This window comes from Coregonus clupeaformis, chromosome 27 (assembly GCF_020615455.1).
Source record: "Coregonus clupeaformis isolate EN_2021a chromosome 27, ASM2061545v1, whole genome shotgun sequence".
In the NCBI taxonomy this organism is placed as follows: domain Eukaryota; kingdom Metazoa; phylum Chordata; class Actinopteri; order Salmoniformes; family Salmonidae; genus Coregonus; species Coregonus clupeaformis.
In genome coordinates, this window is record NC_059218.1 from 41293241 (window position 1) to 41307193 (window position 13953).

General features: G+C 52.0%; 1 protein-coding gene across 1 annotated transcript in view; it reads right to left on the reverse strand.

The window, feature by feature from the left end:
• Positions 1–1821: 1821 nt before the first annotated feature.
• Positions 1822–13953, reverse strand: part of fhdc3 (FH2 domain containing 3) — a 26831-nt gene continuing 14699 nt past the window's right edge. The window contains exons 7-11 of the mRNA XM_041870515.2: positions 12975–13082; positions 12408–12478; positions 11992–12109; positions 10941–11105; positions 1822–3959 (exon numbers count right to left, since the gene is read on the reverse strand). Of these exons, the coding sequence (XP_041726449.2) occupies positions 2343–3959; positions 10941–11105; positions 11992–12109; positions 12408–12478; positions 12975–13082 (2079 nt within the window). The 3' untranslated portion in view covers positions 1822–2342. The remainder of the gene's footprint in view (positions 3960–10940; positions 11106–11991; positions 12110–12407; positions 12479–12974; positions 13083–13953) is intronic.

A 13953-nucleotide genomic window follows, 5' to 3' on the forward strand; every position in this document is an offset into this window, starting at 1 on the left:
TCCACAAGAAACCGCAACAGATAATTTAAGATACTAATTGCATAAACAAGGTAATGGGAGTATAGTACAGTAATAAACCAACCTCATTAGAACAACACTTCTATATTTTATGATTATGCTACCATTATCTCAGGTCCCATTATCTTTCCATTATCTCAGGTCCATTAACCTTCCATTAACTCAGGTCCTTTATACAACAGGTAGGTCTCATCCTGAATACTGATTGGTTAAAACTGCATTCCAGCCAGTGTCTATTCCACAAGTTACCACCGGCTAAATCTATGACGTTAAAATGCCTATTTACTCTGTTCCATCTGACTGCGCTATCCACTGTCTCATCAGCCCAGCCAGGCAATTTATAAACTTGATCTGTACTATAAAAAGTATCCAGACATTATCTCCCATTTCTTTTAGACTAACATTTAGTTTTCAACAGCAGAGATTTGTATAAACCTTGCTGTCTGTCTCTCCGACATTTGCAACATTGTTTCAATATTCAAATTCTATCTCCAGCTGTCCCATAGTAATGAACGTGTCGGGAGTCGGGACGAGACAGACAGGCAGCCAGCGTTTCTCAGCCAGTCGAAATCATGGATAAGCTGGCATCATTTGTATGGATATATTCAAATAAATGTCAATTGAAAAATGTAAAACAAAATGAAGTGCAGCTAGTTTGCAGTCTTTCCAGCTTCAGTTTGAAGTGATTGTGTTAGCTGTGTTGTTGGCTAGCTCCTCTGTGAACAAGTGTCCTGACGAGAGAGCACATTCTCTATGCCAGGAGAAATCGCGCCTCATTAGCTCATTGTTATGGATGTATCCAAATAAATATCACTAGAAAACAGCTTAAACGAAAAATGCAAATGCAGCTGCTTTGCCGTTATTCTGGCTGCAGTTTTTGACGTGACCATAAATTAGCCGTAGTTGGCTAGCTAGCAAGCAAGGGATAAGAACGTTGCCAGCCAGTATGGCAATGGAACATTTAGAACGAACGTCCATAGATACAGGACAAAAAGACTGAACGACTGGGTCGCGTCTCTAGCAACCAAACCGATAGAACGAACAAACAGCCGGCTTGGGTAGCAACCCTAGATTTGTGTCGGGACTATATCTTGTGGAAGGAGGAAATAGTATGAATAAATTCATAACAATAACGTTTTTACTGAAAATATGTCAATCATTATTTGAATATGTTTGTAACCCGTTGTATAAAAGTGAGAATGCCCTCAAAGCTGGTGTTTGGAGGATTTATTGGCACGGCTTGCCAATATATCCTCCGAACACCGGCTTCTCGGGCATTATAACTTCATTAACTCAGGTCCATTATCCTTCCATTAACTCAGGTCCATTATCCTTCCATTAACTCAGGTGATCTTAAATTCACCAATGTGAAAAATAATAACACCTGGAGACTATAGTGGTTGTTTAGAAATGTTATTTCTGGCTGAGGTGGGATTCAAACTGGGGACTTCGGATCCACTCTTCCACTGCCTCAACCACAGGAGAAAAAAAAAACATTGATTGTTTTTCAGCTTATCATAATTAAATCATGAACAAAACACATTATGAAGAACCCTCCAGTCTTCCCTTTTCCTTTCTCCTAATGGTTTCCTCCCTTTTCTTCTCCCCCTTAACATACTATTGTTCCCCAGCTTTGGTGCTTGCAACAACAGGATAGTGAGTTCGGATCCCGGGACTACCCATACGTTAAAATGCATGCAGGCATGACTGTAAGTCACTTTGGATCAAATTGTCTGGTAAATGGCATTTATTATTCTATTAACTGTGAGGGAGACCAAAGACAAAATAAGGCTGAGATAGGAACCACTTTATTACATAAAATACGACACTTAAGATAACTAATTAAAAGATGGTGATGGTAGTATATTCTGTTGTACCCCATGTGTTCCACACTATACCTGAGATTGTGTACACATTGAAGGAGAACTGTATTTTGTCTTGTACAAAGACCATTTTTATCTGATCTGTGAATAATAAAAAAAAAGAGGCGTGAGGTGCATACGTGGTTCACTTACAGTGCCTCTCAAATGGCATCCTATTCCCTACGAAGTGCACTACTTTTGACCGGGGCCTGTGAGGCTTTGGTCAAAAGTAGTGCACTATGTAGGGAATAGGGTACTATTTGGAACAGTTTTAAAACAATACGCCTTCTCCCAGCCCCACAGAGACAGAAAGGTCCATGTTTACCTTGGGCTGTTCATTAAAATAGCGGTCACACTCTCAAATAGGAGTAGCTCACTTTAAATAAAATGATATCAACACAAATACTTTTCTAAAAATACACAAACCCTCCCCCCCCCATCCTCCCCTCCCTCCTTCCCTGGTTAAGTATCTGTTCCTCTGGAGTCCTGTTCCTCCAAGCTGGCTCGTCTCCGCTCCCCAAAGCGTCTGAAGAAAGACACAATCCCAGAGCTACTGTTCTGCCTCTCCAAGGGTTTCAGAGCCTCTGTAGCAAACCCCATCTCAGCCCCAGCCCTAGCACCACCACCAGCCCCAGCCACAGCCGGGGCCAACAGTGCGTTGCGTCTCTGGAACAGGTCCCCCAGGCGGAAGATTAATCCTGGAGCCTGGCTCCCTCCAGTCTCATCCAAGGAGAGAGAGCGAAGCACAGGGCCCTGGGACAGAGCTCTCTGACTGGGGCAGTCAGGCAGGGACATGGGCCCCCTCCCTGCCTCTCCCTGGAGGTCTGAGGGTCCAGGGTGCCCCTCCATAGCCCTCATCCTCCCCAGCAGCACCAGAGGGGGGCAGGTGGCGGTGGAAGGGTGGGTAGGGGTGGAAGGGCGGGTGGGGGTGCGGGGCAATGACCAGACGCCGTCGTCAAGGCCATCATCGGCACTGGGGGCGGAGAAGGAGTGTCGTCGGTGGGCGGTGTGGTACGGGGTGTGGTTTTGGGGAGAGACGCTGGGGCTGAGGATGGTCCAGGGGGAGCCCAGGTTCCCCATGCTGTTATAGAGAGCCAGGTCTACCTCTCTCATCTCCCTGTGGCGAGGGGTGGAGGGCTGTGGGGTAGGGCAGGAGCGATGACCTGGGGTGGAGGGTTGAGAGACAGGGCGGGGGTGGAGAAGGTGAGGTGTGGCGCGTTGAGGGGTAGTGCCGCCCAACTCTGGCAGTCCAGGATGTTGTAGGTCACCAGATAGCCTGCCTCGGCCGGTCTGGTAGTGAAGCATCTTCCTGGACACCTCACGCATCCTCTCCACCTCTTCCTTCTCCTCCTTGCCCACTCTCCTCTCCTCCTTCTGGGTGTGGGGTGCGTGTTGGCGAGGGGACAGGCTGCGGCGGCCACAGCTCTTAGGGGTCAGTTTCTGGTCAATGGACGAGGCTCTCTTTGACCCAAAACATCTCCACTGGTCCACAGGGGTCGCCGTCTCCCCCTCGTGTTCCTTCTCCTCCTCTTCCTCCTGCTCACACATCTCTGAATTGGGGTCCAGATAGGAGTCATAGTCCTCTTCCTCAATCTCCCCATCCAACCTCTCGATCACCGCAGCAGGGCTACACAGCTCTCTGGGCCAGCCCTCTCCACTCTTCTCCTCCCTCTGCCCCTGGTCCTCCTGGTCCTTCAGGGGTGTCAGCACACCTGCCTCCCCACCCAGGGTGCTCCCTCCTGGGCTGGCATAACGCCTAGACCCTGGTCCAGCTCCAGTCTCTGGCTCATCAGCCAGGGGGTTGGACTGGGGGCAGGGCTCGATGGGCGAGCCCCCGATGGGGGACAACATCCCGGGGGGGAGGTGGTGGTGGTGTCTGCGCCTTGCCAGACCCCTGGGGCGTATGGTGGTCAGGAAGTTGTGGAGGATAGACTCCATTGCGGAACCAGGGCCAGAGGCCTCCAGACATAGGTGGGGGTCCAGGTCAGAGCAGGTGGCAGTGGAGCGACGCTTGGCCACGTTACAGAACCTCTCCCTCTGCCTGCGTCTCAGCTCGGCTGCCTCACGCTCACGGTTCTCCTGATGGGGAGGAGAGACACAGGGATGGGGTCATAGAGAGGAGAGGAGAGAGAGAGATAGGGATGGGTCAGAGAGAGGAGAGGAGAGAGAGAGGGATGGGGTCAGAGACAGGAGAGGAGAGAGAGAGAGAGGGATGGGGTCAGAGACAGGAGAGGAGAGAGAGAGAGGGATGGGGTCAGAGACAGGAGAAGAGAGAGAGAGGGATGGGGTCAGTGACAGGGGAGGAGAGAGAGAGGGGATGGGGTCAGAGACAGGAGAGGAGAGAGAGAGAGAGGGATGGGGTCAGAGACAGGAGAGGAGAGAGAGAGGGATGGGGTCAGAGAGAGATAGGGATGGGTCAGAGAGAGGAGAGGAGAGAGAGAGGGATGGGGTCAGAGACAGGAGAGGAGAGAGAGAGGGATGGGGTCAGAGACAGGAGAAGAGAGAGAGAGGGATGGGGTCAGAGAGAGATAGGGATGGGTCAGAGAGAGATAGGGATGGGGTCAGAGAGAGATAGGGATGGGTCAGAGAGAGGAGAGGAGAGAGAGAGGGGGATGGGGTCAGAGACAGGAGAGGAGAGAGAGAGAGGGATGGGGTCAGAGACAGGAGAGGAGAGAGAGAGGGATGGGGTCAGAGAGGAGAGCAAGCGAGAGAGAGGGATGGGGTCAGAGAGAGGAGAGGAGAGAGGGATGGGGTCAGAGAGGAGAGGAGAGAGAGAGAGAGGGATGGGTCAGAGACAGGAGAGAGAGAGAGAGAGAGAGAGAGACAGGAGAGGAGAGAGAGAGAGAGGGATGGGGTCAGAGACAGGAGAGCAGAGAGAGAGGGATGGGATCAGAGACAGGAGAAGAGAGAGAGAGGGATGGGGTCAGAGACAGGAGAGGAGAGAGAGAGGGATGGGGTCAGAGACAGGAGAGGAGAGCGAGAGAGAAGGGGTCAGAGAGAGGAGAGAGAGAGGGATGGGGTCAGAGACAGGAGAGGAGAGAGAGAGAGAGGGATGGGGTCAGAGACAGGAGAGGAGAGAGAGAGAGGGATGGGGTCAGAGAGAGGAGAGGAGAGAGGGATGGGGTCAGAGAGGAGAGGAGAGAGAGAGAGAGGGATGGGGTCAGAGACAGGAGAGGAGAGAGAGAGAGAGAGAGACAGGAGAGGAGAGAGAGAGAGGGGGATGGGGTCAGAGACAGGAGAGCAGAGAGAGAGGGATGGGATCAGAGACAGGAGAAGAGAGAGAGAGGGATGGGGTCAGAGACAGGAGAGGAGAGAGAGAGGGATGGGGTCAGAGACAGGAGAGGAGAGCGAGAGAGAAGGGGTCAGAGAGAGGAGAGAGAGAGGGATGGGGTCAGAGACAGGAGAGGAGAGAGAGAGAGAGGGATGGGGTCAGAGACAGGAGAGAGAGAGAGGGATGGGGTCAGAGACAGGAGAGGAGAGAGAGAGAGAGGGATGGGGTCAGAGACAGGAGAGGAGAGAGAGAGGGATGGGGTCAGAGAGAGGAGAGGAGAGAGAGAAGGGGTCAGAGACAGGAGAGGAGAGAGGGATGGGGTCAGAGAGGAGAGGAGAGAGAGAGAGAGGGATGGGGTCAGAGAGAGGAGAGGAGAGCAAGAGAGAGAGGGATGGTGTCAGAGACAGGAGAGGAGAGAGAGAGAGAGGGATGGGGTCAGAGACAGGAGAGGAGAGAGAGAGAGAGAGAGAGACAGGAGAGGAGAGAGAGAGAGAGGGATGGGGTCAGAGACAGGAGAGCAGAGAGAGAGGGATGGGATCAGAGACAGGAGAAGAGAGAGAGAGGGATGGGGTCAGAGACAGGAGAGCGAGAGAGAAGGGGTCAGAGAGAGGAGAGAGAGAGAGAGAGGGATGGGGTCAGAGACAGGAGAGGAGAGCGAGAGAGAAGGGGTCAGAGAGAGGAGAGAGAGAGAGAGAGAGGGTCAGAGAGAGGAGAGAGAGAGTCAGAGAGGAGAGAGAGAGAGAGGGATGGGGTCAGAGAGAGAGAGAGAGAGGGATGGGGTCAGAGACAGGAGAGGAGAGCGAGAGAGAGGGATGGGGTCAGAGACAGGAGAGGAGAGAGAGAGGGATGGGGTCAGAGACAGGAGAGAGAGAGAGAGAGAGAGGGATGGGGTCAGAGAGGAGAGAGAGAGGGATGGGGTCAGAGACAGGAGAGGAGAGAGAGAGAGGGATGGGTCAGAGACAGGAGAGGAGAGAGAGAGAGAGGGATGGGGTCAGAGACAGGGGAGGAGAGAGAGAAAGGGTCAGAGAGAGGAGAGAGAGAGATGGGATCAGAGAGAGAAGAGAAGAGAGAGGGGGATGGGGTCAGAAAGAGAGAAGGGGTCAGAGAGAGGAGAGAGGGGGATGGGGTCAGAGACAGGAGAGGAGAGCGAGCGAGAGAGGGATTGGGTCAGAGACAGGAGAGGAGAGAGAGAGAGAGGGGGGGGATGGGGTCGAGAGGGGAGAGAGGGATGGGGTCAGAGACAGGAGAGGAGAGAGGGATGGGGTCAGAGACAGGAGAGGAGAGAGAGAGAGAGAGAGGGATGGGGTCAGAGACAGGAGAGGAGAGAGAGAGGGAGAGAGGGATGGGGTCAGAGACAGGAGAGGAGAGAGAGAGGGATGGGGTCAGAGACAGGAGAGGAGAGAGAGAGAGAGAGGGATGGGGTCCGAGAGAGGAGAGAGAGAGAGAAGGGGTCAGAGAGAGGAGAGAGAAGGAGTCAGAGAGAGGAGAGAGAGGGATGGGGTCAGAGAGAGGCAAGGGGAGGAAAAGAGAGGAGGAGAGAGAGAGGGATGGGGTCAGAGACAGGAGAGGAGAGAGAGAGGGGGATGGGGTCAGAGACAGGGGAGGAGAGAGAGAAGGGGTCAGAGAGTGGAGAGAGAGAGAGAAGGGGTTAGGGAGAGGAGAGGAGAGGAGAGAGAGGGATGGGTCAGAGACAGGAGAGGAGAGCGAGATAGGGATGGGGTCAGAGACAGGGGAGGAGAGAGAGAAGGGGTCAGAGACAGGAGAGGAGAGAGAGGGGGAGGGATGGGGTCAGAGACAGGAGAGGAGAGAGAGAGAGAGGGATGGGGTCAGAGACAGGAGAGGAGAGAGAGAGGGATGGGGTCAGAGAGAGATAGGGATGGGTCAGAGAGAGGAGAGGAGAGAGAGAGGGGGATGGGGTCAGAGACAGGAGAGGAGAGAGAGAGGGATGGGGTCAGAGACAGGAGAGGAGAGAGAGAGGGATGGGGTCAGAGACAGGAGAAGAGAGAGAGAGGGATGGGGTCAGAGAGAGATAGGGATGGGTCAGAGAGAGATAGGGATGGGGTCAGAGAGAGATAGGGATGGGTCAGAGAGAGGAGAGGAGAGAGAGAGAGAGAGGGATGGGGTCAGAGACAGGAGAGGAGAGAGAGAGGGATGGGGTCAGAGAGGAGAGCGAGCGAGAGAGAGGGATGGGGTCAGAGAGAGGAGAGGAGAGAAGGATGGGGTCAGAGAGGAGAGGAGAGAGAGGGATGGGGTCAGAGACAGGAGAGGAGAGAGAGAGAGAGAGACAGGAGAGGAGAGAGAGAGAGGGGGATGGGGTCAGAGACAGGAGAGCAGAGAGAGAGGGATGGGATCAGAGACAGGAGAAGAGAGAGAGAGGGATGGGGTCAGAGACAGGAGAGGAGAGCGAGAGAGAAGGGGTCAGAGAGAGGAGAGAGAGAGGGATGGGGTCAGAGACAGGAGAGGAGAGAGAGAGAGGGATGGGGTCAGAGACAGGAGAGGAGAGAGAGAGAGGGATGGGGTCAGAGACAGGAGAGGAGAGAGAGAGAGAGGGATGGGGTCAGAGACAGGAGAGGAGAGAGAGAGGGAAGGGGTCAGAGAGAGGAGAGGAGAGAGAGAAGGGGTCAGAGACAGGAGAGGAGAGAGAGAGAGGGATGGGGTCAGAGACAGGAGAAGAGAGAGATAGGGATGGGTCAGAGAGAGGAGAGGAGAGAGAGAGGGGGATGGGGTCAGAGACAGGAGAGGAGAGAGAGAGAGAGGGATGGGGTCAGAGACAGGAGAGGAGAGAGAGAGGGATGGGGTCAGAGAGAGATAGGGATGGGTCAGAGAGAGGAGAGGAGAGAGAGAGGGGGATGGGGTCAGAGACAGGAGAGGAGAGAGAGAGAGAAGGATGGGTCAGAGACAGGAGAGGAGAGAGAGAGGGATGGGGTCAGAGACAGGAGAAGAGAGAGAGAGGGATGGGGTCAGAGAGAGATAGGGATGGGTCAGAGAGAGGAGAGGAGAGAGAGAGGGGGATGGGGTCAGAGACAGGAGAGGGGAGAGAGAGAGAGGGATGGGGTCAGAGACAGGAGAGGAGAGAGAGAGGGATGGGGTCAGAGAGGAGAGCGAGCGAGAGAGAGGGATGGGGTCAGAGAGAGGAGAGGAGAGAGGGATGGGGTCAGAGAGGAGAGGAGAGAGAGAGAGAGGGATGGGGTCAGAGAGAGGAGAGGAGAGCAAGAGAGAGAGGGATGGGGTCAGAGACAGGAGAGCAGAGAGAGAGGGATGGGATCAGAGACAGGAGAAGAGAGAGAGAGGGATGGGGTCAGAGACAGGAGAGGAGAGAGAGAGGGATGGGGTCAGAGACAGGAGAGGAGAGCGAGAGAGAAGGGGTCAGAGAGAGGAGAGAGAGAGAGAGAGGGATGGGGTCAGAGAGAGGAGAGGAGAGAGAGAGGGATGGGGTCAGAGACAGGAGAGGAGAGCGAGAGAGAGGGATGGGGTCAGAGACAGGAGAGAGAGAGAGAGAGAGGGATGGGGTCAGAGAGGAGAGGAGATAGAAAAGGGGTCAGAGAGAGGAGAGAGAGAGGGATGGGGTCAGAGAGAGGAGAGAGAGAGAAGGGGTCAGCGAGAGGAGAGAGGGATGGGGTCAGAGAGAGGCAAGGGGAGGAAAAGAGGAGGAGAGGGAGAGAGGGATGGGGTCAGAGACAGGAGAGGAGAGAGAGAGAGAGGGATGGGGTCAGAGACAGGAGAGGAGAGAGAGAGGGATGGGGTCAGAGAGAGGAGAGAGAGAGGGATGGGGTCAGAGACAGGAGAGGAGAGAGAGAGAGGGATGGGTCAGAGACAGGAGAGGAGAGAGAGAGAGAGAGGGATGGGGTCAGAGACAGGGGAGGAGAGAGAGAAAGGGTCAGAGACAGGGGAGGAGAGAGAGAAAGGGTCAGAGAGAGGAGAGAGAGAGATGGGATCAGAGAGAGAAGAGAAGAGAGAGGGGGATGGGGTCAGAGAGAGAGAAGGGGTCAGAGAGAGGAGAGAGGGGGGATGGGGTCAGAGACAGGAGAGGAGAGCGAGCGAGAGAGGGATTGGGTCAGAGACAGGAGAGGAGAGAGAGAGAGGGATGGGGTCAGAGACAGGAGAGGAGAGAGGGATGGGGTCAGAGACAGGAGAGGAGAGAGAGAGAGGGATGGGGTCAGAGACAGGAGAGGAGAGAGAGAGGGAGAGAGGGATGGGGTCAGAGACAGGAGAGGAGAGAGAGAGGGATGGGGTCAGAGAGAGGAGAGGAGAGAGAGAGAGAGGGATGGGGTCAGAGACAGGAGAGGAGAGAGAGAGAGAGAGGGATGGGGTCAGAGAGAGGAGAGAGAGAGAGAAGGGGTCAGAGAGAGGAGAGAGAAGGGGTCAGAGAGAGGAGAGAGAGGGATGGGGTCAGAGAGAGGCAAGGGGAGGAAAAGAGGGAGGAGAGAGAGAGAGGGATGGGGTCAGAGACAGGAGAGGAGAGAGAGAGAGGGATGGGGTCAGAGACAGGGGAGGAGAGAGAGAAGGGGTCAGAGAGTGGAGAGAGAGAGAGAAGCGGTTAGGGAGAGGAGAGGAGAGGAGAGAGAGGGATGGGGTCAGAGACAGGAGAGGAGAGCAAGATAGGGATGGGTCAGAGACAGGGGAGGAGAGAGAGAAGGGGTCAGAGACAGGAGAGGAGAGAGAGGGGGAGGGATGGGGTCAGAGACAGGAGAGGAGAGAGAGAGAGAGGGATGGGGTCAGAGACGAGAGGAGAGAGAGAGAGAAAGGGGTCAGAGACAGGAGAGGAGAGAGGGATGGGGTCGGAGAGGAGAGGAGAGAGAGAGAGGGATGGGGTCAGAGACAGGAGAGGAGAGAGAGAGAGGGATGGGGTCAGAGACAGGAGAGGAGAGAGAGAGAGGGATGGGGTCAGAGACAGGGGAGGAGAGAGAGAGAGGGATGGGGTCAGAGACAGGGGAGGAGAGAGGGATGGGGTCAGAGACAGGGGAGGAGAGAGAGAAGGGGTCAGAGAGTGGAGAGAGAGAGAGAAGGGGTTAGGGAGAGGAGAGGAGAGAGAGGGATGGGGTCAGAGAGAGGAGAGGAGAGAGAGAGGGATGGGGTCAGAGAGAGGAGAGGAGAGAGAGGGATGGGGTCAGAGACAGGAGAGGAGAGAGAGAGAGGGATGGGGTCAGAGACAGGAGAGGAGAGAGAGAGAGAGGGATGGGGTCAGAGACAGGGGAGGAGAGAGAGAGGGATGGGGTCAGAGACAGGAGAAGAGAGAGAGAGAGGGATGGGGTCAGAGAGAGGAGAGGAGAGAGAGAGGGATGGGGTCAGAGACAGGAGAGGAGAGAGAGAGAGGGATGGGGTCAGAGAGCGGCAAGGGCAGGAAAAGAGAGGAGGAGGAGAGAGAAGATGGAAGGGTGTGAGAGCGTGCGATGTGTGAAGTGGCTAAAACATAGAGTTGGGGGGGTTGTGTTTGAGTGCACAGATATTAAACTAAATGTGGACAGATGGACAGTGGACATTGCCTGTCACTGGGAAGACCACTATATTCTGTAGGAACATCGGACTGTTGCTGATTCTTCTTCATCATGTGTTAACATGTCACAGAGGCTTGCTCTTTCCCAACAATACAGTAATCAATATCAGTAGTACTATAAAAAAATACATACAAAATCCAAGTTAACTTTCCCCAAATTCCCCAGAAATCCTGGTTGGAAGATTCCTGGAATTACGAAGGAATAAGCAGGACAACCAGGATTTCTGGAAAAAAATAGCATTTGGGGAAAAATGTGAGGAATTTTGCAAACCTAATGTGTTCAGTCTAGTCTCACCTGAACAGCCCTGTTGAAGCGCTCACAGAAAGAAGAGAATATGGAGCAGCACACCTCCAGTTGAAACGTGGCTGGGTCTTCACAGAAGTACTCTGCTACAGCTTGGCTCAGGGAGTTGAGGTCAAACAGACAGGCCTGTAGGTCAGCCAGCCTGGCCTCCGCCCTCTGACACACACAGACGGAGAGACAGACGGACAGAGAGACAGACACAGAGACAGAGAGAGAGAGAGAGAGAGAGAGAGAGAGAGAGAGAGAGAGAGAGACAGAGAGGGGTACAGAGAGAGACAGAGAGGGGTACAGAGAGAGACAGAGAGGGGTACAGAGAGAGACAGAGAGGGGTACAGAGAGAGACAGAGAGGGGTACAGAGAGAGACAGAGAGGGGTACAGAGAGAGAGAGAGAGAGAGAGAGAGAGAGAGAGAGAGAGAGAGAGAGAGAGAGAGAGAGAGAGAGAGAGAGAGAGAGAGAGAGAGAGAGAGAGAGAGAGAGAGAGAGAGAGAGAGAGAGAGAGAGAGAGAGAGAGAGAGAGAGAGAGAGAGAGAAAGAGTTCTACAGTCAGATCACTAGGTTACAGGAAGACTACTGGGGTTGAAAACAACATTAGAACAGAGTAGAGGTCCATCAGCCAGCCTGACCTCCGACCTCCGCCCTCTGACCTCTGACAGACAAGTGTTTGAGATACATACCAGGAGAGTGGGAGAGAGAACACTACGGGTACAACTCATGCGTTAGTTTTATGGTTAAATGTTGTCAGCCACATTCACTGTAAAATCAAAGTTCACTTCAACAAAAATGTCCAGAAGGCCAGTAATTATGTGAGATACAGACTATATGGGGCAGAGAAGTGCATTCTCCTCAGTCATCCAGTGCTTTTACACTCAAGCAATATAAAACTAAACATAAATGGTCACCGATAACGTAACATTTCAAAATGTCCAGGATATTGACACACAGTAACACACTATACGTCAGGGATGGACTTATAAACTAAAACAGGTCACGGAGAAAAGGTGTGTGTGTGTGTGTGTGTGTGTGTGCTGGTCATCTCTCACCGTGAGGAAGGTCTCCATCTGTAACAGTAGCTCAGGCTGTCTGCTGGCGTCCATCTTTGCTTGCTTCACCTTCTCTGCCTCCCTCTGAAAGTCTGCCTCCACCTCCTGCCTGTGCACCCTGTAAAAACACATTTATAATCAATTCAAAATGTATGTGCCACTTCATCAACCTTACAACAGTTACCGACACAGTAAATACATTTTTATCCCACTCAAACTCAATAAGAAAACATTTCATGTATTCCAAGCCAATAATAATAAATAATCATACATTTCATTTGTAGAGCGCTTTTCATTTACAAAACATGAAATCATAAAAAGCTCTTTACATTGTGAGCAACCATTAATAAACAAACAATAAAAACATTACTTGAATTACAGGACCAAGGTAGTAACTGGTATTAATGTATGCCTACTTTGCAGCCATCCCAATGTGTTCAAGCTGCTCGGGGAAGTTCAACAAGGCAACGTCTATCTCCTGTGCTTGCTGTGATAGATAGAGGGCGAGTTAGTATCGTTATTGTAGAATGTTTTAATGTGTTATCCTCAGAGCCTGGATGTATCCGTTCACATAGTCTTCATTTATATTTTCATATTAATCCCTATCTCCCCTCTTGTCCTCCCTTTCACCTCCCCCTCCCCCTCCCCCTCTCCATTCCCTGCCCTGCCATCTGTCCCTCCCCTGCCCTGCCTCGACTAACCTGTACCCCCGCACGTTGACTTGGTACCGGTAACCCCTGAATATAGCCTCGTTATTGTTATGTAATTTTCTTGTGTTCCTTTTTACATTATTTTTGTAACTTTAATTTATTTAGTAAATATTTTCGTAACTTCATTGTTGGTTAAGGGCTTGTAAGTAAGAATTTCACGGTAAGGTCTACACCTGTTGTATTTGGCGCATGTGACAAATAAAAATTGATTTGATCTCTCCCTCCCCATGCCCATCCATCTATCTCTCCCTCCCATCCACCCCTCCCTCTCACCATGGTGACGTAGTGCATGAGATTCATGCCAGGTTTGTTGGCCCTGGTGTCCGCCAGCTTTAGTAGAGATGCCATCCTGAAACCGATGGCACTGCCAGCGTACCCACCCTAAAACAACAGTTTACTGTTCACTGCCGACATACAGAATAAACAACCACACAATAACATTTTCACTTCAGTCATTCATAAGACAGACACTTATCCAGAGCTAACTAATAGACATTAAAAAGCAGTTTGAAAACAAGGCCTTGATATAGAGAATACAGATATATAGTAAGGCCTTGATATTAGAGAATACATACAGTGCCGTCGGAAAGTATTCAGACCCCTTGACTTTTTCCACATTTTGTTACATTACAGCCTTATTCTGATACGGATAAAATTATTTTTTCCCCCTCATCAATCTACACACTATACCCCATAATGGACAAAGCGAAAACAGGTTTTAAGAAATGTATTAAAAATAAGAAAACAGAAATACCTTATTTACATAAGTATTCAGACCCTTTGCTATGAGACACGAAATTGAGCTCAGGTGTATCCTGTTTCCATTGATCATCCTTGAGATGTTTCTACAACTTGATTGGAGTCCACCCGTGGTAAATTCAATTGATTGCACATGATTTGGAAAGGAACCCACCTGTCTATATAAGGTCCCACAGTTGACAGTGCATGTCAGAGCAAAAACCAAGCCATGAGTTCGAAGGAATTGTCCGTAGAGCTCCGAGACAGGATTGTGTTGAGGCACAAATCTGGGGAAGGGTACCAAAAAATGTTTGCTGCATTGAAGGTCCCCAAGAACACAGCAGCCTCCATCATACTTAAATCGAATAAGTTGGGAACCACCAAGACTCTTCCTAAAGCTGGCCGCCCGGCCAAACTGAGCAATCGGGGGAGAAGGGTCTTGGTCAACGAGGTGACCAAGAACCCGACGATCACTCTGACAGAGCTCCAGAGTTCCTCTGTGGAAATGGGAGAA